The sequence below is a fragment of the Triturus cristatus genome, chromosome 2_1, assembly GCF_964204655.1.
Source record: "Triturus cristatus chromosome 2_1, aTriCri1.1, whole genome shotgun sequence".
Classification (NCBI taxonomy): domain Eukaryota; kingdom Metazoa; phylum Chordata; class Amphibia; order Caudata; family Salamandridae; genus Triturus; species Triturus cristatus.
In genome coordinates, this window is record NC_140581.1 from 771,652,758 (window position 1) to 771,680,051 (window position 27,294).

Sequence of the window (27,294 nt, forward strand, 5' to 3'; positions counted from 1 at the left end):
AACTCGGTGAGTACTGGTAATGAATTTTTAGTGAACAGGCAACACTTAGATAGTTAATCGGTGGACAATAAAGACACTGAGTAACATTTGGTGTTTTTTTAATATAACTTACATATCCTCTGTAACACAAAGGAGTTTTTTATATTGAATTGTATTTTGGACATGGTTTACATGTGTATTATAATGCGTTTTTTTTTTACTGTGCTAATACTGGTTCCGAAGTATCGGACAACTGCCTGTAGGATATCAATTTATATCCGGCAGATAAAATAACCGTCGCCGATGTTTAGTGATTTATTTGAATCCATATGTCCATTTTGATATAATGGCGATGGGTACCATTAACATTGGGGTAAATGGAGTAGGAATAATATGTTTGATGGGTATGATGTGTACCACACAAGTCTTTTGATAGATTTGTATTATTTACAGGTCAGAAAGATTACATTTTGGTTATCGAGTGTCCTGAATAGAGGACTAGAGAAGAATAGCCTTTGCATATAATTATGGCGGAACTCTGTGTATTTTGTAATAAATTATTGAAACTATGGAGATTGGATTGTGACTCTCATGTTTTTGCGCTATAGATTGCACAGGAAACTATTTTAATCAGTATACCTTTGGACTAGAGAGATATTTGAGAGGGGAGCTCCTTATCCAGAACAATTAAAGAGATAAATGGTGTTACTCACAGGTTTGGTGATGATTTATTTACTACACATAATAGATTATGTATGTTTGTGCACTTATATAATTATTATGATGTGTTTGTAGTGTGGACATTTCTTTCACACTAGATGAGATTATTAATGTTTTTTTGTAAACTTTGTATGTAATAACTATCGCACTGCATCCAATTCCCTCTTTCTGTGGCATATACATTACCAGGGTCATTTACGTGTTAGAGTGTTCAGAATTATACCAATCACTTGGAGATCACCGAACACATGGGTGACATGGTGAAGGTGATCGCATTTAACATTGCAAGTGTGATTCAGACATGTGTTGTCTATTTTCTCATAGCCCTGATGAAGTCAGAGATGCGGACGCATCAGATCTGACAAAACACGTGTTGGCCCTTTTTGGTTACTTGAAGAACATTGTAGCATGTAAAAGAAGGATGAATAATGACCTGTGATGAAAATATCTCTATCTCAAGAATAAGCAACGAAGTGGAGAGAAGACAGATTGGACTTTAATTTCATAATACACATTGAGTAGTGCTCAGGATAACCTGTTTTCTGTTGTAGGACCAGAATACTCTGGTCCGTTTTTTGTGGGTATAAGTGCCTGCCCACTTCCTTAGAGCACACATTCTGATATTTCTGTATTTTACTGTGGGGATTACTAAGAATCTTGCGCATAGAGCCTTGCCACATTGAGCTTTGGTTGTTCCTTTATACTCTACCAGACCTTAAAATGATGAAAAGTGTTATGCAAATTTTATGTTTTTGGGGCTTTTTAGCCAAAATATTGATAAAATTGTGCCATAAAGTGAATCATTCAGTCACATTTTTCAAAACCGTTTTTGGGGAGGAACGTCCAAAATCCTCTGATAGAGGGTTGGGTAGACTTACTGGCTTCACCTGTTTTCTTCGTGCATTGTGCAGTTGCGATGCAACAATTTCCAGAGCTGCAGTTAGATCTCTGCACAGGCTTACAGATTCAATACGTTTCAGAGGTGCATGCATTGCACTAAAGCAGTGTCGCTATGGAATGTCTGAGTGTCAGCCACACTCTCATTTCAAAGTAGATTACACAGGTTTTTGCTGTACTTGAATAAAGGAAATCATATCCCCTTGAAATGCTTATCTCCAAATTCAGAGCATGCCCTGCATCTTTCATTGTTTCCTGTTTATGGGATCAAATTGGAAGTTAAATTAAATTAAATGTATGTCCCCTCTGCCTTCGACGGCTTTTCGGGGAAGGGGAAAACATAAAATATGTGCTGGCAGTATGATTATTTCTTCCACTGCTGTGGTTCACTGCAGGAAAACAGTTATCTATCTGCATGTTACTACACATTCTGAAATACAGTGTCAGTGACTTGCAACACACTATCTAAAATATGATTAACCAATTACACGCTACATATGTGCTCAGTACAGTTTTATAATATGTATATGCAACATGCATGGGGAATTGTGACATTATATTTATATGTAGCTCCTGCCAAATATTTTATGGATGATGCGAGTCACGCCTGGGGTCTCTCAACTTAAAACCCTTGAGGTCATTCTCTGGCCAGTGTATGGAACTCCTTATTCACCTGCTGTAAACTGATGCACTGGAGAGGGGCCTGTAAGCGATATATGGCCCCGGATTGTCAGATTATCCTAATAATATTTGGTTAGAGGTAGGATGTCTATCATGCCCTAGTTCCACATTTCATTTGATTAACTAATTTACAATGGTGTGACAACTGTAAGGTAGTGACCTTAATTAGATAAAAGTGCTTATAGGTAAATAAAGTAATTCCCTATTCTGGTAGTGCTGTTAAGTTTGATAAGTACTCTGAAATATGGAAGGGCAGTCTCTTTCTTGACTCAGAAACGAGGCTCAGGACTCAGAAAATGTCTTCAATATCTAAACGCGCAGCAAAATCAGTGAAACACGGTCAGGCACTAAAGCTGGGTCTCTTGATTGCAGTCTCTAAGCCCAAAGCTCCCTTACACTCGCTAAAGTCACTTACACCTCTTTTGACTCACATTAACAACCAGGAAACCTCAGCAAATCAAGTTCTTTTAAAAAAAAATCTTTTTATTAACAAAAGCTCGAGAGACCATATCATACAGAGACAACACCATGAGTACATTAGATGCCATGTACAGAGAACCATAATCAATACTTTCTTGGGTTAAGCAGGCCCCCATGTTACCCTTCATCATATTACTATTCTGCCCCCCCACAGCCCTCTATACCTTCTCCACGGAATCCACACCCTTTCCCATTTCTTAGCACGCCCCCTACTCTCACATACAGTTTCCTCCACCCTCTGGCACAAATCGAGATCACATTTCCATTCCTCAATCTGTGGGGGTGCCGGCGCCCCCCAGCTTCTGGCAATGTTGCTCTTTGCCACCCCCGCTGCCAGTGCCAGCCATATACCCACATATCTGGACCAATCTGCATCCCCTCTAATCATTAGGAGTAGCCATTTTGGGTCAAGTGGAACAGGCACGCCCACCACATCCGTCATGACTTCCGTAACCTTCCACCAGAATATGGAAACCTCGGGACATTCCCATAATATATGTATGAAGGTACCCTCCTCCCCGTGCCCCCTAACACACAGCGCTGACTGGGCACGACCCCAGGAAAATAGGTGAGTGCGAGGATGGTAGGTGCAATGCAGGATCTTGAGCTGCACCAGTCTAAATCTGACACGCATAGCCACTTCTCTAGGGCTCTGGAGTGCCTCCTGCCAGTCCTCATCATCCAGAGCTCCTAGATTGCCGGCCCAAGCTTCCCTAAGGGAGACCAAGGGATCCGGGAGGTTGTTAATCAGTTTGCGGTAAATCGTGGAGGTTGGTTTCCCCTGTATGGGGTCCTGTAGTAGCTGGTCCTCCAGCAGGGAATATTTTGGAATGGAAACACATTGTTGGATGTGAGTGTGCAGTACATGTAAGAGCAGCAGATGCGTGTATCGCTGTGTATCGTGCATGTTGTACACTTTCTGTAGGTACTCAAATGTGCACACTTCGCCCAAATATTTAATGCCTATTAAGCGCCAGACCCTGAATCCCGTCAGCGCAGCCACCTCTCTGAGAGGATGGCCTGCCAAAAGCGGGGTTCTGCCTGTCAGCCTCCCCGCTCAGCCCAGTAGTTTATTGGCGTCTCTCCAGCATTGAACCACCACTTTAGTGTGCTCCGGCCAGGCCGGGCACATCCGTCTGGAGTACAAAAGAGATTCACAATTGCCCTGCGACATCGTTGCCCTTTCCACTCTGTAGGCTGGCTCTTCCATCCCTACGTATACCCAATCATTAATCACCTGCATTTGGAAGGCCCAATAGTACAAACTGACATCCGGAACTGCAATCCCTCCATCAAAGACTCCCCTATGTAACTTATGTAGGGCAATTCTGGGTGACCCTCCAGCCCACAGCAGAGACCGCACATCCTGTGCTATGCGCTTAAAAATATTCTGTGGTATCTGATAGGGAGTGTTCTGTAATATATAAAGAAGCTGCGGTAGCATCAACATCTCGTACAGGGCCGCCCGTCCCATAAGTGAGAGCAGGAGCGAGCGCCAGTGGCTAACATCAGGAGTGAGACGCCTCATTTTGGGCCCCAGGTTCCTCGCCAGGAATTCTTTCTGGTCCCTTGTGATATAAATAACCAAGTATTTAAACCCATCCACCACCACCGGAGCCGCGCAGCGCTGCGGGACCCTGGGGAGAGGACCCGAGAGAGGAAAGATCACCGACTTTGACCAGTTAGTATTGTATCCAGCAAATCACGTTCTAGTAGCTTTCAGGTCATTAATGTCTCACAATGTATTTCTTCTCATGCTAAGAAGCCAGAGGACTCTGGCAGCTGGCATAAGTTTATGTTTACCCCTTAGTTCTTTATGTGTATTGTGATGAGGTAGAATAGAATAGAATATGGATGTCATATGCAGGCTTGCAAGCTAAAAAGACTGGCCTTCTCCGAGTAATTCAACACCCATGTAAATGGCGTGTGGTGATCGACCTCTGCGTCACAAACTGGTGTGAAGTTCACTGGACGTTTACTGAGTAGGTTCATCTGAATAGGACTGCCTTTAGCCAGCGTTTAATAACTAGTTACGAAAAACCTAGAAACAACCAGAGAGCTATTATATTAAACTTTCAGTAATATTAAAGTTTCACTGATTCATTGGCTTATAGGCACCCCAAATGTTTTTTTGTTAGTCAAGAGCCAACGTAATGACAGAAGCGTGGAAGGTAGGAAGGGGACATTTCACAACCACCCCTTTCCCACAATAACATGGTTTTGCAAAACAATATTTATTCTCCACATTAATAAGCCTGTCTTGTGTTGTCCATCACTGCAGTTATTAGATGAAGGCATGCATAAGGAACAATTCACACAAATAAGGAGCACTCAATTCAAAACAATATTTCCAAACACCAATTTTTTGGATTCAAACATAAGCATGCATAAGGAAGGGCTAGCCATTTAAACCAAAAGATGTGAGGACCAAGGCAGATCAATAGACCTCGGGAGAGTTTAAAACTAAGAATGTGAAAAAATGTAGGCTTGGGGATTAGCAACATATATCATGACATTCTTTTCACATGCCACCACACATTTCAGATACACAGAATTCATCAGTCTCTGTTGATTTTCCCACCAAGGTAGGCACATTTGAATCCATCTTTATTGTCAGGGTTACTGCCAAGCTGGTTGCGGCATAGAGTCTGATAATCATTAACAGTTGAGCACTCCACAGAGAAGCCTATCTATTCTCCTCTACTCCAGTTAATAAATGCTCTGTGGTGGACCTGGCTCTCTCTGCAGGGTCCCCCCAAACTTTCTTTTTGCCTTCACTCCCTTACTTTGCTGAAACCGTTTTTGTTGGCTTTTAGGAGCAGTACATGTATCACTGCTAACCAGTGCTAAAGTGCTTATGCTTTTTCCATAAATGATGATACAATTGGCATCTACCTGATTGGTACATTTAATTTATTTGTAAGTCCTGATTAAATTACTCTGCATGTACACAGGGTCTGTAAATTAAATTAAATGCTACTAGCAGGCAGCAGCACCCATTGTGCCACCTTCTAAAGTAGCCTTTTAAAACATGTTTCAGGCCTGCCACTGCATTCTGTAGTTCACTTTATAACTGCCATTTCGACCGGGCAAATTAAGCCTTTTGCCAGACCTAAAAATTCCTTTTTAATGCTTATGTCACCCCTATGATCGGCCCTAAAGGTACATAGGGCAGGGTGTATTACATTTAAAAAGTATTATATGGGTACTTAAGTTTTATGTGTCCTATCAGTGAAAAACTCCTAAAGTCATTTTTCACTGTTGCTGGGCCTATCGCTCCTGTTGAATAACACTTGGTTACCTTAATGCATTGAATAAGTGATAACTTAAGATTGGAGCTTATAAAGATCTGTCTTTTAGACTCAAATACATTGTAATTTAAAATCCTTTTTAATGGTGAAATCGGATTTTAAGATAAAATTCTGAAAATGCCACTTTTAGAAAGTTGACAGTTTTGTTCCATAACTATTTGTGCCTTCTGCCAGTGTCCTGGATCACATGACTGTGAATGGATAACTGATGGGGGCAGTGTATTGCTTACAGACCATAACACAAAAGGGGCTTGGGTGTGGACCGGATTGGCCAACCTGGCAGGGTGACTGGGAGTTGCTGTATCCGGCCTCACTTAAATTTCAAAGGGCTTTGCCTCCTGCACACACAAAGGAATTTGACACCAGGTCTTTCTTGTCTTCTGTCACCCTAGACAGTTTGGAGCCTTGACAGAGAAAAAGGAGGAACTTTCCAGAACCAGATGTGGAGGTAGGACATGGAACCCCCAACACAAAAGGCTGGCACCAGCTATAAATGTTGGACTTCCAGAGCCACTCATCAGAACATTCCTGAACGTGTGGAAGTTACAGACAAAGAATTGCCTTTCTGCCAGAAAACTGTCCGGCTGCTGAGGACGGCATTGCTGTCTGAGAAGGGAGACTGGACTTGGACCTGGAATTCATCCCAGGCTCTAAGGGTCAGTTGGCTGACCTCCTGTGTGAGGTACTAGTTCACAACATGCTGCAGAGGCCTCACTACAATTGCCCAGCTGACCTGCTGCAACTGGACCTGGAACTGAATCTGTCTGAGCCCTGCTGGCCTCAACTGTAGTGAGTTCACGATCGGTACAAGATACCTCCCCAGATACTGGACCCTTGGCTGGCTTCAAAGTGAACTCCTCCGAAGAAAAGGTGAAAATCCTGAAGTTTGGGCCCCTCACTATTGGAATTGACCTGTTCACATAGAAACTCTGCCACATGTAATGATCTCCAACGTGCAGCTCCAGTGAACCTGGTCTTCGCACCAACAATGACAGTCCATGGCAACTGGCACCGTGAGACCTGAGTTTTGCGCTATAGCAGTGACAGTCTGCAATGTCAGCCAACACAAAGCTACAGCAGCGACTCTCAGCAATGCTCGACGGGCTATTCACGCTACAGCGATGACCGTCCGTGACAACCAGAGCTGTTCTTCGCTCTACAGGATGACCATCCATGACGCTAAGCCTGCACCTTATGGTCTCCTCCAATGCTGACAGAACTCTTTGCGATGGAGTCAGAAGGTAACTTTCAGAAGGTCTAACCTGTTCACTGTATCCGACCTGCACTCTATTGCTGTCATCCTGAACGATGTGCTTTTAGGTGCTATTTTTACTTGAAACGGTGAAACTGAATATGTCCAATTTTACTGATTGGAATTTTGTTGGTCTTGTATCATTTGATTTATTAAAATGAACTCTATTTCTTTAAATTGGTCTGCAATATGTCTTGAGTTGTGTTTTCACTTTATTTCTGTTTGTGTGCTGCATGAATCAATTGCACACTACCTCTAGGTTAATCCAGACTACTTTGTGCTAAGCTACCAGAGGGTTAAGCACAGATTAATTTAGTGACTTTTGGTGCTAACCCTGAAAAGGAGTGTGTTCAGTGTTTGAGTGGGATTTTCACCCCTTCAGACAATAATTCAATTTCTTACACCGTGGCAGTATTTTGAATATTGCACCAGGCTCCTGTTAATAGAAACCTTGTTGGCCTGTACTATGGTATTGCCAGGGAATTTTACTATGATATTAAGGTTTCACCATTCTACAGGGCATCAAATTAAACATAAACCTGTACTCTCTTTAGATATATGAAGATGCTTTTCGGAATAGATCAAGTATTTTCCTGCTCTTTCTATGTTCTTTTTTCTAGCACGTTGAGTCACAAATGATATCCATCACTCAGCATAGCTTCTTTAGGTCTAGAATTTTTATTTCACACATAAAGATGAGAGCTAAATCTGCTTTGCTTAAAAAGTATGTCCTTGACCATGCCCCAATATCCGGTAGTTTCTGAAATAACAACCCTCCTCACTATGGTCCTTCCCACTGCCACCACATTTTCAGTGATCGATTTCAGAAATGCATTTTTCTCAATACCCATTCACCCGGACAGCCTTTATCTATTTGGATTCACACTGAAAAATAGATCCTTCCGGTTCTGTAGAGCTCCACAGGGCTATACAGAAAGTCCCAGCATTTATAGTCAAGCATTAAAGAGACAACTTGATTCCTTTCCTGTCCCAAAAGTGGTGGCCCTCAATCAGTATGTCGATGACGTTCTGCTAGCTGCAGATACTCCTGAGCAATGTGAAGAAGGTACATTGTTACAGTTATCGTTTCTTGCATCACATAATCACAAAGTCTCCAGAAAGAAATTGCAATAATGTAGATAGCAGGTTACCTACTTAGGTCACCTCCTGTCTAAGGAGGGACGTGCGCTCACACCAGAGCGCATTCGGGCTATTCTACCTCGTACTCAAAAAGATGTCCATGCACTGATTGTCCTCACTTCCTTTTGTAGGCAGTGGATCCCCTGTTTTTCGCACATTGTTAAACCTTTGTTAGCTCTTTTGACCAAAGAAACCCCGAGGCCCCTCCCATGGACTGCTGAATGCCAGAGCGCTTTTCAACAGTTACGCCAAGCCCTTTGCTGTGCACCAGTATTAGGTACCACAGATTACACTAAATCTTTCACACTCTGTGTACATGAAAGGGAAGGTTGTGCACTCTCGGTCTTAGCACAGATACACGGTGATAAGCAACGCCCATGTACATATTTTTTTCAGCTATCCTTGACCCAGTCGCTTGCGCTCTGCCTGGATGTTTTCGATTGGTGGCAGCAACGGCTGCATCCATACACCAGAGTGAAGGAATAGTTTTGCTTGTGTTAGTACCCCATTCACTTAATGCCTTGCTAAACCAAAGACGCAGCATTTGACTAGTGCCCGCTTGACAGGATATGAATTGACACTTTTGGCCCCACATATCACGTTAAAAAGATGTTTGACACTAAATCCGGCCACATTATTGCCATTTCCATCCACTCAGCCTCAGTCACAAGAGTCACATGATTGCATATTTCTCACTGAAGAATAAACAAAAGGTCATTTTGACCTACAAGATACTCTCTTCACCAATACAGACGAGGAGTTATGGGTTGATGGGTCATGTTTGAAATTGCCTGATGGCACTACATCTGCTGCCTATGTTATTACGACACTCCAGACAGTTGTTGAGACAGCTCGTATCCCACAGAAATCAGCTCAAGCAGCTGAACTGATTGCCCTAACCAGAGCATGTGAGCTTAGTACAGACCTGATTGTCAATGTCTACACCGATAGTCAGTATTCGTTCGGGGTAGCGCACAATTTTGGCCGCCTGTGGAAAGAACGCGGTTTTCTTACTTAGAACACAGATTGTGCACTAGTTCTCCATGCACTATCTTCTTACTGCCTTAACCTATCCTAAGAAAATAGCTATTGTCAAGTGCAGCGCACACAAAAAGGTGTCAGATAAAATAGGAGCAGGCAATGCCTTCACAGATTGCACAGTCTATGAGACCGCAACGCAGCAAAGCACCAAGTCAATGTATGTGGTTAGGTCACAAGCTGAGCGTTGTCATGATGCTAGACAGGAAGTGTTAGATATGCACCAATCTGCCTCCTTTGATGAATTAGACCAATGGGCTATGGAGGGAGCTTTGGACAATGAGGGCTGTTGGAGGAGCAAGGATATGACTAAATGGAAGTTACCCACTGCATACTTATACCCTCATATGGCACATGGTCCAGCTCATGTTGGCGCATCTTCAGTAGTAAAGCAGCTTATGCAAGTCTGGGACCATCCTGATATTGCTCCTAGTGCTAAAAAAATAGTCCAGGCTTGCCTGGTTTGTCTCCAGTACAACCCTGGGAAAGGAACGCAAACTCCGGCAGGGGGATTTGCAACACCATCTGTACCTTTTGAGGACCTTCAGATGCACTGCAATAATCTTAAATATGTCTTAGTAGTAGTCTGTGCCTTCAGCAAATGGGTGGAGGCATATGCTATGAAAGACAATACAGACCTCACAACTGCAAAAATACTCCTGAAAGAATTCTTTCCTCGATTCAGTGTTTGCTGAGTTTTATGGGGTGATAATGGGCCTCATTTCATTGGACAGGTTGTAGAGTATGTTATGAAAGGGATTGGTGTCAAGCAGAAATTCAATGCTGCTTTTCACTCACAGTCAGCAGGCTTGGTGGAACGTTATAACTCTACATTGAAACTGAAATTGGCAAAAATACAGGCTTCCACTTCTTTAAAATGGCCTGATGCATTGCCCTTAGCACTGCTTTCCATCAGATCAATACCTCATACACGCTCTGAGCTTACCCCTTATGAGATTGTAATCGTCAGGCCCATGAATATTTGGGGGGGTCCTAAGCCTCGCCCTATACACGATGTGCCGCATACATTAATGAGTGATTATCTGTCTCAGTTGACTGACAGTTTACTTTCTGTTCATCATCAGGTTCGAGAAGCTATCCCGGACAGATCGCAAGGTGACGGACACGATTTGCACCCTGGCGATCATGTAATGATCAATGTCTTTTAACGGGCGAATTGTCTGGAACCATGCTGGTGGGGCCCAGAACAAGTCCTCCTCGCAGCCTGAACTGCAGTCCGAGTGACCAACAGGAAAAACTGTACCCACGCCAGCCACTGTAAGAAGATTCCACATACCCTCTTGAGCCATGCTGCACTGAAAGATCACCGCAACATCCTGGTTACAGAAACGGGACGAGCTGCATCATCTGAAAGAACTGAGGAAGTTTTTCCGGACCACACGATCCCCAGTACATCCAGGTACCTACTTCGATCCAGGAAGAAAGGCACTCTGGGGCAAAACAAGACAGGTTGAGCCACTGTACTGGGAGGTTAAAGACTGACTACAAAGGGGGGTAGCCTTTTAATGACTACTCGTCTCAATGTTAGTGAAGAAACCAACGCCCACCCAGGACCTTAGGGCGTTACCTTTCTTGTTGTCTGCTGACGAGATGAAACTGCCGAGGAGAAGAAGGGGATTGCTACGACCATGTGTAATGGCTGTACACGTTGCATCCTTGGTTTGACTTTGACTGCTGCCCTTATCGCTACTGTAATGTGGGTAGTGGAGGAAGTAATGCCTGGGGCTTCCTTGCTCAACATTACTGCTACTTAGCCTGCTGCAAAGGAACACCATTATTTCGATTTGCTGCAACATGAACAGGGGTATCGGCAAAATCTGAGAAACAACTCATTTATTCAAGTGTTGCATCAGACATACCAGCTAAGCAATGCTACTAACTGTTGGGTTTGTGGCAAGATTACTCCTCATCAGAACATAAAAGGAATCCGTTGCCACCACTGCCATTCTCTCGCAATGGCTCATGCCGAGCTTGGTTTGAGCTTCTATATGCTTCTTACAAATTTAACCTCTCTGAAGCATGGGATGTAGGCGACCTCAATGCCAAACTGAATAAAGTATGCTATCCCAACGAAGATGGCGACCCACATGCAAAGGGGACTGTCTTGGAGATGGAAGAATATAGTAGAGGAAATGCAGCAACAAACTATGTGTACCCGAAATCTAGATTGGCTAAAGGAAATGGGCCACCTATTATCTCTGTTGTTCTGACTACTGGCCCCCCCTCTGTGTACGGAGTACAGGCAATGTACTAGTGGGTCATAGTAACTGTACTACAGTGTTGCAAATGTCTACGAGGGGCCAAAGCAGCTTCCTCACATCACGTCATACTTATTTCATTTGTGGAGCTAAGGCATACTACTTCCTAACCCCAGGTTGGTCTGGTACCTGTTACATACCCTTCCTTTTACCACCTGTGTTTCTAGCTCCCCCATCATACCAACAAGATTTGCAATTGTTCAATCACCCTGTTGGTAGTAGAAGAAAACATGCCATCAATGTCTCTGTAGTTGATCAGACAGAGACCACATTGGAACAATATTAATGAAGGAGTTTTCTTCTTCGTTGGCCCAGTACAAAACAGTAAGCTGGTCCGTCGCTTCACTCGTACAATGGAGGCAGTAATTAATCAGACAGCTGAGGCCTTAGGAAACTTGACGGAAGAACAAGCATCAATCTGCATGGTCACTTTACAGAATAGACTTGTTATAGATGTTGTTCTAACTGACCGTGGTGGAGCATGCTGTGTTTTCATACCGGACAATTCACCATCTGTCTATGCGGCCATCTCCAAACTACACAAGACAGCTACTGAAATACATTAAGACCCAGGAACATGGACTTGGACTGGGTGGTTTTGGAACTTGATTTCACTTTGGGGTTTGAAAGTATTATCAGTCCTGTTCATAATAATAGCTATCATCTTCTCTTGCTGCTTGTGTATTCACTGTGGACCAATGCTCTGTTCACTCTGCACTTCTGCTTGTACTGCCTGCATATCGTCTAAAGTGAATGTCCAAAATGTAAATGCCCGTTTAGCAGTGGAACAAGAAATAAATAGACTTATGATAATAGATGTTGAGGATGTATGCTATACCCCTTAGAAAGGACAAAAACGGTCTTAGCTTATGCTAAAAGGGTCTTCTGTGGAAAAGTGTAAATTCTAAGTTAGCATAAGCGGCAGCCATTTTGACTGTCGCATCCATTTAGTTTCTATTGTGCTCATTTTATTCTCTGCTGTTCGCCTTTTCACCCAGCCTGTGTCCTCAAATTTAGCTGACCTCTCTTACATGGTCAATCTGTGTATGTGCTTGGGGGCTGCAGCTGCCGGTGCACCTGGTCTCAGGTGTTATAAATTGATTGCATATTGCCGCCATAAACATTCCTTACTCCCCCTCCTCATCTCCTGACCACCTGGTCACCCATCTGCTCTTGTTTGCCTGTAGCTATTTCCGTGTTTAAACCTGTTTCCTCCAGTTTTCCCTCCCATGCGATTACACTGCAACAAATTGTATGTAAGTGTGATGGTCTTTGATTTGAAAGTACTTCCTCCCACAAAACTTCAGAGTGTTGTCCGGACACAGTCCCACTCATGAGTGTTTAATAAACTTGGTTTGTTTTACTTCAACTCCAGTGCCAATCTCTCTTTGTTAGTCTTTGGACCCGTGGACAAGAGGGACTTAATATTCGAAGGCAAAGGATTCCAGAGCCTCGCTGTGATGTAGGAGAAAGATTTCCCTCCCTATCTGCTGTGTTTAACTTTAAGTACCACCACATCTCTCCAGCGAAGGGATCTAAGATGGTGCTCATGCATGTACCAAATAAACTTCAAGCAATAAATCCTGGAGACCAGTGTTGTTAAGCAATTTTTGTCCATTGCGTAATACTTTAGACATGCCCCTTTTTTGTACCAGTAGTCAATGGAGCCTAGCCTGTTCCTTAGTAACAGATTTGATATCTAGGTATGTTGAGAATAAGGTGAGATGCCATTTTCTGCACCACCTGAAGTGTAGATTGCAGCACCTTATTTATCCCCAGATAAACAGCATTGCAAAAGTCAAGATGGAGGCGATTAAAGTTTAGATAAATGTCTTATGTGAGAAGATTGGGATAAAAGAAAAGAATTTCCTTAGTGAGTATAAAATGGCATAGCAGGTAACCGTGACTGATATGCATTGTGAATGATAACGAGCTATCAAAGACAACTCCTAAATTTCTAGCAGATTTGTCTGATACTGATAGGGTGCCCATCTTCCCCTGTCGCCAGGCTTTGTATCATATAGCTGAATCCCAACCAAACAGCAAGACCTCTGTCTTCTTTTCATACAATTTGAGACATTTTGATCTTAGCCAGCTACCTACGTCTTGCAGAATCAACTAATTGAGTGTCATCAGTGATAGTGACTGTAAAGGGGGTCTCCTACCTTTTCTGTAGTGGGGGCTACTTCTGATCAGTGAAAATCATCATGAGCTACTGAAGGCTCAACAACTCACGCATTGTTACCAGACACCCCCACGCCCAACTTAAATGACTTTAAACCTAATGTCCATAGAGTCAGATACTATGGTGTGAGCAAAATATTTTGATTAGTGCAGAGGTGGGGCATTTATTAAAATATCTACTTATCCATGGAACATATTGCTTCATAAATCTACTTGTCCTGTAACAAAGTCCACTTGTCATTTTGATGCAATGTAGAGCGATGACAAAGTATGGCAGCAATCTCATTATATAAGAGCTCTCATAATAGCCTCTCTGATTATGCCAGGGCTCATACAAAAGTAGAGTTTGAATACTAGCAACTCCCTTATCTTGCAACCTTTCTGCAGGTCTGCATTCTGGGGCTGGAGGTAGCTGTAAGCAATTGTTCCCTATGATTAAAGTGCCCTTTTGAGTCTGTGTAAACTTATTAACATGCATGTTTTATGGGTTTTCATCAGCTCGTTTCTAATATTTTCCCATCCAGAGAAAGCTTTGAAAAATTTACTCCTGACAAGGGCAGAAGTAAAACTTCTTCCAGGGCTGGAGAAAAAAGTAGTTGGTGGAAGAGTGAACTTGTTACAGCTCAACAGATTTCTGCATAAGCAAGTCTACACCTGCATATTTGCTCGCACTAAAATGCAGTTCACATATATTTTCTAGGAGTGTGATTCCCTGACCCACTTCTTGTGAGCTCATGAAAACTGTACATTTGCACTTTTACGACTTTCTTCAAGAATTGGTACCCTATTTGTTTTTATTAAACTTCTATCTCTTTTTCTCTATATACATATCTACAGACTAGCTTCACTGTGAGTGACCACATTCTGCTGTTTCACGAGGAGCATATTGGCATGCACAGTAGTTTTGTATAGTGCCAGGAACTGACTGACTACTGTGGCAATGTGGTTTTTTTATACTAAAAATAGTTTTGCCTTTACCAATACTTGTTATAATGATGCGGGCCCAGCAGCTCCCACAACAAAAAACATGTCAAAACAAGACATGCATTGACAAAACCAAAATGCTGACCATCAGTGTCATACCTATTGGATTTGCCAATGCCTGTTTATTTTCATGTTTCATATAATTTTGTTGAAACTGATTACACTGACTTTCCACTATGAAAATGTTTGGGAAATACTAGCATGCATCAACATTTTACGAAATGATACTTCAAAGAAATGGTACCTAAAATAACACAGTATTTTAGCAACAAAAAAAATTCTAGTTGCAAAGAATCCTCAATCTTGCTTTCAAGCATTTGCATATATTTGCATCTAATCAGAGGGCATCCTGGAAGCATTATACGGAGCCTCAATTGTGAAAACTTTCAAACATGCGTCCACATTTTTATACTGTAACCACTGTCAGTAGTGCGGCCTGAGCTTACAACATTTCCTACAGCGCTCTCCCTGATAATATTTTTCTTTTTTTATTTATGATTCAGAAATATAAGTTCGAGAAGGATTAACACATGGATACAAATATTATCTTAACTGCAGACAATGCCCTTCTCTAATTCATAACATGGTACTGTAATCTGGCAGCCTAAAGGGCTGTGTTGTAGGTGGTTTCACTACTTACCCCAAGGACAAAATAATCATGAAAACTGTTTGTCCTTGACCCCAAACAATATGTCCTAAGCGTCCTGCTATAGGAATTCCACATCCCTGACCTGAGGCACTATGATGGGGCTACCATGTGTGTCAGTGAGAGCCTGGTCTTTGGAGATGTATGAAAATGTGCACGTATGAATGGGATATATTTGTATGGGTCACTCAAAGTCTGTGTCGTATGTACTTGCAGCACAGGTCATACTTTCTACCATATGTGGTACTGTTACATGTATAACACAAACATACAATCTTTTTTTCAAATGGGAGAAATTTAAAGGGCAGAAAAATGTTCTGCAAAAATCTCCATAATATGGAAACATTTTCTGCACTCATTTAAAAAAAGGGCTGTATTTTTCACTTTTACTTATGGCACTGTGTCTACAGCCCACTGGGAGCAAGAGGCCAGCTGTTTGTAAAAGTGACACTTTACAATGGAAGAAAATTAAAATGAAGAATTAACCTAATCATAAAGGTAACTTTTCATTTTCATATCCTCCCATTTAAAAGCATTCAAAAACATAATTTTGTTCACAGCTCCAGTTCTGAGTTGACAAGGTCACCTCTGTGCCCCAGCCCCAGTCTGTGTCATCAATCTGGCTGTGCTCATTATCAGGACGGGCTATCAGCAGCCTGATGATAATGGAAAATAAACACAGCCTTCCCTTAGCTTTAAAGGAAAATATGATCTTGTCCTTATATAAAAAAGAACTAAAGGCTGTAAGCTACTCTGGAGTTGTCTAGGAGCTACTGGTAGCTAGCAATCGATTGTTTGGAGACACGTGGAATAGTCTGTGTGTCGTCTTTGTAGGATAGTACTGAGAGCCAAAAACATCTAACAAGGCTAGCAAGATGAGACAGATACAAATTAAAAAGGGTCAGATTTACAGATGAACCTTGTGGAATACCACACTGAAGAGAGAATGGCTTGGACCTAAACAGACCACACAACACTGTTTGAGTTCTATCAGCCAAGAAATAATTTCGAAGTTTGAGAGCCTTACCTTTGAACCTGAGTTAGGATAGATGGACCACTATGATAGAATGAGATAGGGTATCAAACACTGCAGAGAGGGTCAGGGCAGCAGACCCACCCATCAAGAATGCCTCTCAGGTCATCAGCGACGGTCACCAGTACTGACTCCGCAGTGTGGCTGCTTCTGAAATCATATTGAGACATGTTCAGGACATTATGCTGTTCTAGAACTCTCAAACATTCTTGATTCAAGGTTCTCTCCAGGATTTTAGAAGGGAGAGGTGACAAAGTCTGGAATTCTTGAATCTTCTGAAGGTTTTTTAAAGCGACGAATCACTGGAGATAATTTAAGGGTGTGTGGTTGATAGGGAGCCCCTGGTTCAGTTGTAAAAAGTTACTCCCTAACCTGAGATTCATTGAGGGCTGAGAGCTTCTTATGAACTGTACCATGCTGTTCATTGACATCATTAGGAAGACAAGGCTGTAGGACGGGGATATTCTCTAATGGGAATTCCAGGTAAATCTCTATGATTATTGTCTGGAAAAAGATGGCAAGCTGGTTACTTATGATTCTGAGATGAATCCCCCAAAGACACCTCTGATTAGCTGATCTCTCTCTGGACACCTTCTGACATATCTACAAGACCAGAACAGGAGGAAAGACCTTCTCCTACCTCGTAGCAAAGGCCTGGAACGACCTTACCCTCCTCTATTGGCAAGTTCCCACATTGCTCCAGTTCAGGATGGAACTCTAGACCTGGCTCTTCGGATGACCCCAACAATCAACTGAGCGACACCCCCTCCCCCCAGTGCCTTGAGACCCTCACGGGTGAGTAGTTGCGCTTTACCAACCCTGATTGATTGATTGATTGATTGATTGAGTGGTCATAAAAGCCATGGGGGAATTCAATAGATTCCACTGTAATATGTTTTTAACTGGGTTGGCATTTAGGAGGTAGTGAATACATTCTCAATTTTGCATATTCTTTCCACAGTTCCCTAAATGAGTGTTTTAGTTAGGGGTGGGCAGAATGTTCTGCTCTGCCTGCAGGTTCAGCTGACGTTTGTCCACTTCGCATCACTCTTTAACCCGGAGTTCTGGCCAAATTCCGCCAATCACCGCATGGCAGAATTTATCTCCCACAAGGCTCCAGAATATGCAAGCATGAGCAAGATTTGGCAGCCCCAAATGTGATTTTCTAATATGGGCAGTTGCCTGTGTTTGCAAGAGGTCACCGTCCAAGGGCTACTGTTCAAGTAGATTTGCTGCCACTTGAGTAGATTTTCTACTTGAGCAGCAGCAAAGTAAACTGGAATGGTTACACGCTCTTACATAATGCATTTGTGCCATTCACTTAGATTTTCGGTGCTGCTTGGGCTGCCAGTGCTAAATTACAGTGCAAGCTGCATATTTTCCATCGGTTGGCAGAATTGCATGGAATCTCACAGAGTTTATGTAACTCCGTAGAATTCCACAGAGTGAAACTCAGTGAGTTCTTCCCTTCCCTAGTTTTATCATGCAGTCGTTCTATTTGTAGTGCGATGTTTTATAGCCATTCGTCATTCTTAAATAAGGAGTAGCAACCAGAAAAACAAAAATTAGAGGTAGGCCTGCTGATAGTGCCCTATTGTAGGCTTTTTGACTCATTATCGAAGTCTAAGCATGTAATAATGGGTTAGTATGTAAGCGGATTTTGTGTGATGTAAGGTAAGGGCAGTTGAAAGACAGAAGAAGAGGAAGAATTACGTAGAATTACGTAGTGTTAAGTAGTCTTCAAATTTTTGTACTTGAAGACTACTTACAAAGCAAGCTCGGATGTGGTACATATTTATTTACAAGTGGGGACAAGCTTACCCGAACAGAAACCCACTCCAGTTTATGTTCTTCAGTCTTGAAATTATAACCAACTGGTAAAAACAATTATTGATATTTTATTGTTTGCAACTTTATTCGCGTGACTTTGTCTGCTTGATCAGGTCACAGTACAGCTGTTCAACTTTGCTGTGTTGCAGCAGAAGCAATACACTTCTGTTGAAGCTGCCGCAGCATGAATATTTGAAAGTCTCTGCCATGCAGTCTCAGAGTATGAGTGTTAGACCTGACATCCTTGGCGTGGGTTTCCTCTGTATTTTTGCCTTTGCCACCTGTTTTTTTCACAGTGTGTTAGGCTTTGTTTTTGCTTGTCTAGATGCTTTGTGGACTTTGCCACTGCTGTTCAGTGCCAAAGTGCAAGTGCACCCTCTGTAAATTAGTGTTTCCATAATTGGCTTCGTTGGTTTACTGTTAAGTTCCTAGTACAGTGCACTTTGTGTGCACAGGGCATGTAAACCAAATGCTGATAGTGGGCTTGCAGAACTGATTGTGCCAACCACACAGGCAGCTTTGCAAAAGGGTCTCAGACCTGCCATTGCAGTGTCTGTGTGCAGTCTAGAACAGCTATTTCGACCTAGCAATGGCCCCACTTGCCAGGCCCTAACCTTCCCATTTCTTACATGAGAGTCACCTCAATTGTAGGCCCAAAGTACCCCGGTGGGCTTGGTGCAGCATATGTGAGAGGTAAAACATGCCCTGATGTGTGTGGCATGTCCTGATAGTGAAATACTGCCAATTTCATTTTTCACTATAGAAAGGCAATTTGTCCCATAGGATAGAATGGGGAGTTTACTTATAATATCTTATAAGTATAACTGCCCATGGCAATAAGATAGGAAAGTGGGTATTTTCTTGCTTAGCCATCAGTGCGCCTCTGCTATGTTTGAGTATTGACTGTCTGACCTTGGAGTGACAGGGGCTGGGGATGTGCATTCTGTTCAAACAGCCACTTGGGAGGGTGAGGTGTGTCCTGCCTTTCCAGGGTCAGTCAGGGCTGGGCGGAATAGACCTGGGCTGCATTTGGAGTAGCGAGAGGAGATTTCCTTTCACCTGAATGGTTCAAGTCTGCCTTACGCTATGCTGTCTCCACCTCCTGCCTGGCAGCTGCACCAGAGAGGACAGAACTGGTTTGGACTGAGAACTGAGCCTCTTTGACACCAGAGAACAAAGGGAAATGGACTATAAATGTTGGGTCCCAGACACCTGAACTTTAGATTACTTCTGAAATTCAAGAGGAACCTCTGCCAAGGAAAAGAGCTATGAAAACAGAACGAGAAGTACTGCCCCTTTGCTGTGTGCTGCTTGGGGTGGGCCTGCCGTAGCTGTTTCTGCCAAGGAGAGGATAAAGATTTTGCTATGTGCTGTGTTTCCTGCTTGACGAAGATCTCTAAGGGCTTGAGGTATAGCTTGCCTCCTGTTTTGAAGTCTCAGGGATACAAAGATTTCACCACCAGCTCCCCTGACTAACCTGGAGTTGCCTGTTGCTGAATCGAGCCTCTGGAGGTTCTTTTTGCTGTTGGAAGCAGGAAAAGAAATGCAACTTCAAGAAGCCCGACGCATAAGCACCTGTTTCTGATGCATCGCCGAAGAAACCGACACAGTGCCTGCCCGTGGCTCGGGAAATGGCCCCACGTCGCGCTGAGTGCACCCATCTATGAAGTCGGAGATCAACATATCGATTCCTACGCAGGCCCTGCTGTGCGACTGCAAGAACTAATGCAACGCGGTACCACGGCTGAAGAAACCAACGCAGCGCCATTGTCACCGCCCCAACAAGAAGTGATCCCCAATCCCCACGCATCGTACCGGGGCAGCAAGTCTACAAGAACGCTGGAGCAGCAGTAAGAAACCGACGCATCACCTCCTCGCAATGTAAGAAACAGACACATCACCCCCCATTCAGTAAGAAACTGATGCAGCACCACCCCTGCATGGCAGTAAGGCACACCTCCCCTGGAGAAAGGAACGGACGCATCACCTTTCCTGGGCAGGAGGAACTGATGCATCATCTTCCCTGCGGATGTTTTTGTTTATGATTTTGACGCATCCAAGGTACTTTGTGCTAAAACTGTTGCATCTAAAGTATGCTTTACACAGAACTGTTTCTATCTTTTGAAAGTCATTTTTTGATTACTTTATTGTGGATTTTTGGTCTTGTTTGGTTTAGATAAAGATTACCTATTTTTCTAAACTGGTGTGGTGTCCATTTGTAGTGTTTTCACTGTATCACTGTATGTGTGCACAAATGCTTTACACCCTGCCACTGAGATAAGCCTGTCTGCTCGTGCAAAGCTACCAAGGGGGTGAGCAGGAGTTATTTTAGAAGTGTATCCCCCTTCCCCTGACTGGGAAGAAGGGTCGCTATTTGGACAAAGGTGCAAACCATTGCCAACTAGAGACCCCCATTTCTATCAATGAGGATTTGGTTTATTGCTGCATCTCCAGATGGCGATTGGGTACAACTTCTACAGAATCACGTCTTCAGGCAACGGTTGCATGCAGCATCTTTTCCTGTGCTGAGTCTCCTTTTATGCCACCACGCAAGGTCACCTTATGTAACCTTATGAGCTGCCATATTGAAATACTTTTCTGTCTTTTATGGGCTCAGGAGATTTTCTGTCAATTATAGGTGCATTTAAAAGCAGCATGGTGAAACTAGAAAGAATCTTGTTTGAGTAATTTGAGTAGTTACAGTGGTGAGCGTATTGATATGGTTGGGTTCAGATGGTTCACATTTAAATCTGATTAAAGGACAACATGCAGTAACTTGTATATGGCAAGAAAGGAATCCCCTGTTTTGGGGTGGTTTGATCAAAGAACTTGCATTTCGTGCTTCATTCGAGTAGTAAGGGGAAGGTACTGATTTTTGATTATGGTGTACAGGTTGGATATGACATATTCAGCAGATTTCCGAGAGAATTTAGAGAAGAGCTGGGAAATCAAAAAGGATTTGAGCAGAGAATTGAGCACAGGATTTTATCGAAAGATCATGCGAATAGAGGATATCCAATATGAGAAATATACCTTTCATAATTGGTTACATGTTTCAAAGGAATTGGAAAAACCAGGAGAAGCTTCAGATTATGTAACTCCTTTGGTTGTGGCCAGATTAGGTTATGTGTTGATCTACAAAATCTCAACAATACCATAATCCTTGATCAATTAGCCTTGCATCCAATTTTTGAAATGGTAGTCTGTAAATGGTGTAAAATGGTTTTCCACCATCGTCCTTTTGTCTCGAATTTCTCTGTCACCTGAATGCAGAAAATATACAACATTTGTCACACCTGTGGCATGTTTTCAATTCAAGTGAATACTGTGCCTGGTGCCATCAGCGATAGGTGTATTTCAGCAATTAATGTTTAATTTGTTTGTAAAAAAATAAGTGTGAAGTTTTTTCCAGGACAGTATTTTAGTTTTTGTTAAAATAAGAGAGGAACATGAAGAAAGATTGGTGGAAGCGTTAAGGATTTTGGAGTTTAGGGGCCTAAGGGTGGAATGTTTGAAGTGTAAATTTGCAGAGAACAGTGCAACTTGCCTAGGTCAAGTTATTGGAGAAGACAACGCCAAATCTAAGCTGTCTCTTGTCAGAGCAATCGAAGAAGCCTCTGCACCTACCAGCAAGGATGATGTAGGTTCATTTATAGATTAAGTTGAGTATTGTGTGAAATTCGTCCCTACATTTGCAGAAAGAACTTTCCGTTTAACACAATTGTTAAAGAACAAAAACCAAGCTTGGATGTTTGAAGCAAAGTGAAGATCACTTTTCAAAACTGCCATTGCGGAAGCAACTGCTTTAAAATGTTTTGATCCAAGTACTGATGGTTTCATTACTATAAACACCAGCATCAAGGAACTGGGAGCAGTGTTGTTGCACATTCATAAATATTAAAAAGAAGGAATTGTTCCTTATGTACCCAGTTCTTTGTCTCTTTCTGAGAAATCACCCCACTATTGATCACAAGACCTTATCATGTGCATAGGTGTTTGAGCATTTTAGAGCTTTTGTTTGAGGTATACCATGTACTATATGGTGTGACCAGAAACCTCTTGTTAACATTCTAACAATGGAGGGCATTGTGAATTCTTATGCCAGAATTGCTTGGTTGCCATGCAAATGAAAGTCTATGACTTTTAAGATGTCATATGTACCTTGGAAAGATAATGTTATTGCAGATTTTCTGTCTAGGATGCCGACACAATTGGAAGAATTCGAAGATGAACAGGGGAATTTTAGATGGCACTGGTGAATGATTGTGGTGCTCCTGCTGTCAAAGCTGATGAGTGGATTCTTGAATTTAGGATAGACGAAACTTTACAGTTAGTGTTAAAAAAGAAAGGTATGGAAGCTTGAATATTGCCTTCCTGGGAGGTTATTTGTAAATTACCATAAGACAATGGTACGCTATTGAGGGGTGAAAGTGTTAATGCCCTGGGACATAAGGGACATTTTAGCATTGCCAGAAGTAAATCTGTTGTTAAAAGGTTGTTTTGGTGGCCAGGTGTAAGCCTTTCTGTGGAAAGATTTGTGAGAATAGATCTTGAATGTGTTAATGCAGACAAATCATAGCAGACAGCCTGACCCCCAATGTGTGAAAGTTCGAGCCCGTCTAATCCCTGGGAATCTGTTGTGATAGATATTATGGGACCTATTGGATCCTTACAGAAGTTTGAAGTAGTTCTTATTGGTTTGTTTTCAATATAACCAGTGGTGAAAGTGGTTGAGAGGACAGACACAAATTCTGTTCTAGAGCTTCTTGCTCAAGTTTTTGTTTCAGAATATTTTCCTGCCACTATCCAAAGTGACAATGGTTATACAATCCATGTGGAAAGGGTATGGTGGTGAGGTTCAACCATGTTATTAAGGGAGAAGTGCAATTGGCCATAACTAGTAACATTGATTGAGCTGTGTAGCTTGGTATAACATTGTGGGCTAATAGAGTTACCAATAATGAAACCACAGGCATATCCCCTTTATGATGATGAGAGGTAGGAATCCTATAACTAAGTACAATTCAGGATGGTTTATTCCACACAGGTGTAGAAGGAAGAGGCAGGTGAAAAGATTTGTGATAAACAAAGGAATAGTAAATCGCTTTATGATTCCAAGAAAGGTACCATGGCTGTGCATGTTAAAGTTGGTGATTGGGTATGTGTGTAGAAACCGGTTGTGTTGTTTGGGTGAGAGTCGATTTTAAGAACCTCAAGAACTAATTGAAGTTTTGAGAAATTTAGTCAGATTGAGGAATGGAAAAGTGTGGAAACTCAATAGTGTAGTGTTTGGACCTTCTGATATATGGAGGTAAATTCAGGCTGAGTATTTTTCTGTTAGTAAAACTCCTCTGGAAGATGTGCCGGATACTGATGGCAATTCAGGTGATTTTACATTGTCGTCTACTAGACTTAGGGCAAGTGGATCTGCTGATTGTCCATCTAATGATGTTTCTGATTTAGCCACTCATTAAAGAGAGTCGAGCAACCAAGAGGTGAGGTAGGTGCAAGAGACTGTGCCTGGCAACATAACTATTGTGATGACTAGCACGCTCTTGCTTGACTCATGGGGAAATCTACCTATATCCAATAGATCGGACCACCTCTTAGGTTCATTCAGTGGCACTACTTCAATTTATGAGGCCACTACCTACACACGTATCAAACCCTTTTCACCTTCTCTTGGTCCTGAAGAAGCACTAGGGATCTCCTCCTGAGACAACGTAAAGCGCGAAACATGTCGACCTAATGCATCTCACTTTCACAATTGCACAACATGCTTTAGCTACTTAGGGCCCTAACTACCCTTGAGCAGCACTCAACCTTTTGTTTTTTTAACAGTGACAGAGGAATCCCTTTTATTAAATTCATTAACTCTGGTTACCCTCTGGTCATCTTTTTAACTCACAACCCACCTATAACAGAATTAGCACTGACCCGCACACATCATATGGCTTGATATCCAAAGGATCTGGGCTAAAGCGACCCTTCAGGGGACTGATAGGGCATTGCAGCACAGACCCAACGAGGAGCACCGTCCAATGATGAAGCAAGGCCTTCTTCAGGGTGTGTGAGAGCATCAAGTAAAAGTTTCTCCAATCCCCCCTCCTTCTGAAAAGACCTCTCCCACACTTCTCTTTAGGAACAGTGACTCTCTTTAGTGAGTGACTCGTTACTCAGGAGCACGAGGCGCTGGACCTTCATTTACCTCCCTTTCCTCCTCTCTCTCTTTTTTGATTGCTTTTCTGATTTGGCGTCAGAAGGGGAACATGGAGTATCAGATAGGTATTAATAATCAAGGGGAATGGATCACTTGTACCTGTCACCAGGGTTCGGGTGGTTGTTTCCGATATTTGATAAAAAACCCCTCATTCACGTAAGACGGTTCGGGGCGGTATATCTTGATTCTCTGCCTTGATTTTAAATACGTGACAGCATCATCCTGGAGGGAACCACTGGATGTTTCAGTAGTGATCAGGGAAAAAAATAAAAATATACAAAAAAGTGAGAAGTGCTCATGTGATGTGAATAGTTATGTTAAAAAAATCCTCTTGCTGCCTGGACTTAATTTTATTCCGTTCAGTGCAAGGGAAAAAATAAAATACAGCTATGTGCAGATAGGACGTGTAATGGATCCGCTGCAGTTTTAGTCTGAGTGGTTGGTTGAGTAGTCAGGAGATTATGTACGTGAGAATTCTTAATATGTATGAACCTCATTGTTATTTTTGTTTTGTTTATGGTATTTGTATTTCATTCTTAAGTTGATAATATATTAGTGTAAGTAAATTTCATTTTCAAGATGTTGTATTACTTTGATTAGCTTATGATTTGTTGTTAAATAAAAAGGAGTATGTGTTGGGGGCTTGGTGACTCATTATACAATCCTAAGAAGGTAATAATGGGTTAGTATGTAAGCGGATTCTGCGTGATGTAAGGCGATGGCAGTTGGAAGACTCAAGGACAGCAAGTAAGAGGTAGTCTGCCTTGCTGCTGTTGAATTTGTTCTTCAGGGTTTCGTATCAAATACTTCTTACGAAGCAAGCTCTGATTAGATACACACTTGCAACCATTTTTTTGAAAGTGCAATGTTTTTAGGCAAATCGGTGTTCTTAAATATGGTGTAGCAACCAGCCAAACTGAAATTAGAAGTTGTGTAGGAAAACCAGCACCTTCTGGTGTCGCTCTGGGTCAAGAAGGAAATCCTGTTGTTAGTGCCCACTCTTTGGTGTCTCCTTTCCAAGCAGGTGGGGCTTTTAGTGTTGTATTTCTCTATATTGGACCTCTCAGAACGGTTTCCTTGCAAGTGTAGGGACAGTGCATGGGCCCTTAAATGTGAACTGCTGACGGTTTTAAAATGCGAAAGCTGGATTATTGCATATTGTAGTTTTTCAGAATACCTCTAATGACAAGAATACAAAAACAATCCCTGATATTTCGTGCCCTGTTTGTAACTCAAAGTAAGATATGTTCTGCTGGCCAGTAGTACTTAAATTTTATCTTTTATCAAATGTGTAGCACATAGTACCATTTAAAATGTTGACGAGTGCACCTTTTATGTAACATTGTATGTAGGCACTCGTTTAGAAATGTATTTGTATTGTGTTAGCTGTGACTACGTTCATTATGAACATGATGTTAAAATAAATGTTGCTTTGAATCTGTTGACTCGCCCATTTTAAAGATGTCAATTGTTAACAGTGGTGTAAAGCTGGAGAATGTACCAGTATGATGTCATTTCCGGATCAGCAGTTGAGTGAATGGAGTGCCTGGAGTCCCTGCAGCAGAACTTGCAGCACCGGAATAAGTAGCAGACAACGCAAGTGCCATGGGTAAGAACCGAATGTATGTGTATAACTGGATTAAGGACTTTGAGAAGGAGATGTCGTTTTGCTACGTATTGTCCTTTCATCATGACACTTTGTAGAGCAATATAAGTTAGATTTAAAAAACAAATGATATTGCCTGAGCCCTCAACAGAGATAGCGGTTTAGAATATATTAGAATTCATAGTCTTATAGAGTACAGGCTTTTACAAGCCAGAAGTAGCAAAGTAGTAAGTCATACCTTTACATAATGCAAGAGGGTAGCCTCTCCCAGTCATTACTTAAAGCGGGCGATGAGAATAAAGCGAGAGAGAGAAAGAGAGAGAGAGAGAGAGAGAGAGAGTGCCCGAAGCAGCATATGACAACATGAGTGATGGGGCCAAGGAGCTTGATACAGCATAAGGGAGATGGGCCGAGGGAGGAGAGCAGGGAGAAGAAGTGATGATATACCTTAAAATGTATGAATTAGTTAATAGAAGAACAACACAACCCTGTTCAAGTTGTCTTTGTGTAACTAACTTCCGAAGTGTAGTATCCATGGCAGGGACTCTTTAAGTATATGGGGGCAGATTTACAAGAAACGGACTCATCTGCATCGATGCGTCAATTTCCTCTCGCCAGAGTCAAATGTCCTTGCGCCACCATGGATGCGCTGTATTTATAATACAGTGCTCCATGGCACAAGGATTAACAGATGCATCAGAAATTCTGACGCATCTGTTGGCCCAAAAGTGACGCATTTCTGGAGTTGTGTCGCAAGCACGACGCAACTCCAGCAATGTATTTTGACTTGAGGCCTATACCTACTGTTCTGCATCACTGTGTAAGGTTTTGACGCAGTGGCGTCCTAAAAGTGACACAGTGAAATCTTTTAGATTTTACTATGTCACTTTTATGAGGCCTTCCTGCGTGGGAACGCCCATCCTGCAGACATTATACCTGACGCAGGTATAATGTGACACAGGGCTTTACAACGTGACACATCTCCCTAGATGCATCACGTTGTAAATAGGCCGC

General features: G+C 42.3%; 1 protein-coding gene across 1 annotated transcript in view; it reads left to right on the plus strand.

Moving 5' to 3' along the window:
- ADAMTS19 (ADAM metallopeptidase with thrombospondin type 1 motif 19) overlaps positions 1–27,294 on the plus strand; it is a 1,193,695-nt gene that overhangs the window by 764,332 nt on the left and 402,069 nt on the right. The window contains exon 12 of the mRNA XM_085632713.1: positions 26,153–26,283. Coding sequence (XP_085488839.1) covers positions 26,153–26,283 — 131 coding nt within the window. The remainder of the gene's footprint in view (positions 1–26,152; positions 26,284–27,294) is intronic.